Consider the following 3,720-nt stretch of genomic DNA (forward strand, 5'->3'; position numbering starts at 1 on the left):
ATGGCAGATAAAATTGATATGTCCTTAGACGACATTATCAAACAGAAAAGGTCGCAGAGAGGAGGAGGCCGCGGAGGCAGAGGCCGCAGTGGTGGCCGTGGTGGCGGCCGTCTTGGAGGAGCCACCGGGGGTGGTGGCGGCCGTCTTGGAGGAGCCACCGGGGGAGCCACCGGGGGAGCCACCGGCAGCTCCGGCCCCATGAAGAGCCGAGGCAACCTCAACCGGGGTCGAGGCAGATCTACGCCGTACAGCAGGCCTAAACAGCTTGACATGTTCGACAATGCTGGTGGTGGAGGAGCTGGTGTGGAAACTGGAGGGAGGCTCCTTGTCTCAAACCTGGACTTTGGTGTCTCTGAAGCAGATATCCAGGAACTTTTTGCAGAGTTTGGTACACTGAAGAAGGCTGCTGTCCATTATGACCGCTCTGGAAGGGGTTTGGGGACTGCAGATGTCCACTTTGAAAGGAGGGCAGATGCCCTGAAGGCCATGAAACAGTACAACGGCATGCCGCTTGATGGGTGCCCCATGAACATACAGCTCGTCACCTCACAGATTGATAACCAGCGACGGCCTCCCATGCAGGGTCTGAACAGAGGTGGAGGTATGAATACCCGTGTTGGTGGCGTTGGAGGCAAGCAGAAGGGACGTGGAGGCCGCGGAGCAGGTGGTGCCAGAGGCCGGGGGAGAGGCGGACGCGGTGCTGGTGGTGCCAAAAAACAGCCGCTTTCTGCAGAGAAGCTTGATGCCCAGCTAGATGCATACAATGCCAGGATGGACACCACTTCATAGAGCTTATTGATCTACCAACAACCCAAAGGCTCTTTTAAGAGCCACCTACATGCACTTTACAGAGTTTATTCCATTAAAGTAGGCAGCATGTGCTTAAAGCTTGCATATGAGCTATATGATTCATGGACTGACATGGAAAGACATGGTCTTTACATGTATTACATCATAGTGCTGCATTGAACAGCCAACCTTTTGCATTGTGTATATTCAGAGGCTATATTAACATATCCACAGTTATGTAGAAACTGAATTTTATTCATTACCATAGGCTTTGGGATCTGGTCTTACTGATCTAATTTACTAATCAGTAATAATAATGCATCTAACTGAATTAATTAGATTTTAATGTGTTTTTAAATCAATCCATCATAAACTAGAATAAAATTGGGTGACTATTTTTGGTTAAACAAGTTTACCTCTCAAGTTTACATGACAATGGGCCATTTGCTTTTAATGAAAAGTGTGACTCGTTGGAGTCACATGGGTTGACCAAACATTTGTGTTTGATTGCTGATTGTTGGTGGTGGTCTGCCCCTCCCCCCTCATCAAACACAAATGTTGTTTAATAGGGTAGATTATGACCCCTCACGTTCAAGCAATTACTATGGGCCCACTCCCTGTTGAGTACAGTCCGAACAGTTAAAATATGGGGTACAATACAAGATGTATACATATATGTATATATAGGTACACATATAGTAAATAATATATAGGTATACATATGAATATATCTATATAGAGACAAGAGGAGATGGAAATAGCAGGGGTCTCTCAGGCTGCATGTGGAGCTCACATGCCCACAGAGGATGGCCATGACCAGGGTGTGTCCTGCGGGGGCCCGGGTATGAGGACCCCGCCCCCGGTACGAATGGTCTCATCCTTCCAGCTGAAGCTGGAGGGGCCATGGGGGCCTGTTTTTAGAGGCAAAAGACCAGTCGTTTCCACTGACAGACTAAAATGTCCATAAAAATGTCATTGTTATGTGAACGTGGATGCTATTTGTATACAGCTGTGACTCTGTCTCCAAGACAATTTTTTCTCAAGGGAGACAAATAGAGACTACCTTGAACCTTGTCCCAGGTTGGCAGAGCTGGGTGAGCTAAGCTCAGGCGATAGCTCTACCTTTTTCCTGCCCTGCCTGGTATGGACAGGTCTGTAAAGAAGGATTTAGTGAAAGTTTTCGGTGAGACTACTTACGAGTGTCAGCAGCCTATTAATGCACTACAGTGTGCAGTTTAGGGAGCGAGCGTTGACTCGCCCTCTCGGGTTAGCTGTGGTCTCGTTTGTAGGTGAGACTAACACGATTCCTTGGGGTCAGACGGCCATTAGAGCACACTATACAGGGTATGGTTTATTGTTTATTGAATGGATCCCCATTAGCTGATGCCGAAGCGACAGCTAATCTTCCTGGGGTCCATATGAAATAGACATACAAAAAGTACATGAATACATGTATGGTGAGTGTTGCGCCAGCTTACACGCCGGTGATGTAGTTCGGTATTGTGGATCTGGGTTCAGTGACACAAACAGAACGTGCAGGGTCAGTCGAATGTTTCCCTTTATGTTGGGCAGTCATCATAGCGCACTATACTGTCGTATTTCTGGCGGGGCGTCAGCTCACGCGACAGTGGTGTAGTTCTGTCACAGACAGGACATGCTGTGTCTGTCCGACGTTTGGTAACATAGACATGACATGCTGGGTCTGCCAGGAAGTATGCCTGAATCTCAGCCATTATCACACTATAGGGCGTATTGCTGACGAGGTCAGCTCATGCGTCCGTGGTGTAGTTTCACGGTGGAGCCGGGCTCAGTGACACAGCAGAGCGTGCTGTGGCTGTCGGGCAGAGCACACGATACAGTGTACAGTGTGTCACGGCGAGCCGCTTATGCACCTAGGTGTGACTCTGCGGGGTAGAATCCGGTTACCGGTCTGAAACCACAGAGAAAGCTCTTCTCATCCAGAGAAGTCACGAAGTCGTGGCTATCTAGGCGCAGCTAGCCAACAACAACAGCAACAAGACTGAGTGCCGAATCTGCCTCGCGGAGGAAGCCTCAGTCTTGTCCGTGTGTCCGCTCCCTGGTGAAACCTGCTCGTCGGGGGAAACCTTGAGACGGCGTTCGGTCCGTGCGTCCGCTTCCTGGTGAATCCTGCTCGTCGGGGGAAACCTTGAGACGGCGCTCGGTGCGGCCAAAGGGTCCCAAGTGCGAAGCCGACCTCGTTGGTGGAGCCTGGGTTCCCTGGCTGCAGAAGCGCTGTGAGACCCCGAGCGAAGCCGACCTCGTCGGTGAACCTCCTGGTTGATCATCGCGGCTGTAAACCGTTGCGGCGGGTAGCGGGGTAGAACCCAGAGGAGCTGACCTAGTCGGCGTACTCTGAGGCCATCTACGGTCGCTGATCGTTGCCGCCGCGGTCCGGCCAGACCACACGGCAGAGAGCGTAAACAAACAATTCCAGGGCCAACCGGCGGGGTATGGCTAGAGGTGCTCAGCACACCGAGCCCACTCCTCAGTCCTGACAGTTCAGGGTACCCAGCCCCCACATGCTGTCTCTCGAGACAGTGGCGGTCAATTCAGGTGGACCCCTGAGTAGGTTCCACCATGTCATGGGTTGTATCTCTCTCGAGGTCGTCCTCAGACGAGCCCTCCATTGTCGTTTCCGGTGATCCTGGTTCTCCATCTGGCCAGTTTGTTGGTACTTTGCGCTCCTGCGTCGTTCTTGAGTACATCCACGGATGTTGGCGTGGGACGTCCTCGTGACCGGTGCCCGTTTGTTGGATCCCACAGCACTAGTTTGCTGGCTGGCATCTCTTGGCAGTGAGCCAGCTGGTGCCTCCGCCCCTTAGGGCTGAGGGAGACCACGGTGCATCGAGTGCTCGCACATTAGGTCGGCAGCCCCCCCACGGGAGGTGGTACTGTCTGCCTTGCGGCATG

The 3,720-nt window shown here is 51.9% G+C and overlaps 1 protein-coding gene across 1 annotated transcript; it reads left to right on the top strand.

Annotated features, from left to right (window-relative positions):
- On the top strand, positions 1-789 carry LOC308310587 (THO complex subunit 4-like; the record flags this gene model as incomplete). The annotated part of the gene is made up of 1 exon (XM_080756972.1): positions 1-789. The coding sequence occupies one exon, from the start codon at positions 1-3 to the stop codon at positions 787-789; it is 789 nt and encodes a 262-aa protein (XP_080613098.1).
- Between the last annotated feature and the right edge of the window lie 2,931 nt (positions 790-3,720).

This window comes from Protomyctophum bolini (genome assembly GCF_963924005.1).
Source record: "Protomyctophum bolini genome assembly, chromosome: 23".
Taxonomy (NCBI): Eukaryota; Metazoa; Chordata; class Actinopteri; order Myctophiformes; family Myctophidae; genus Protomyctophum; species Protomyctophum bolini.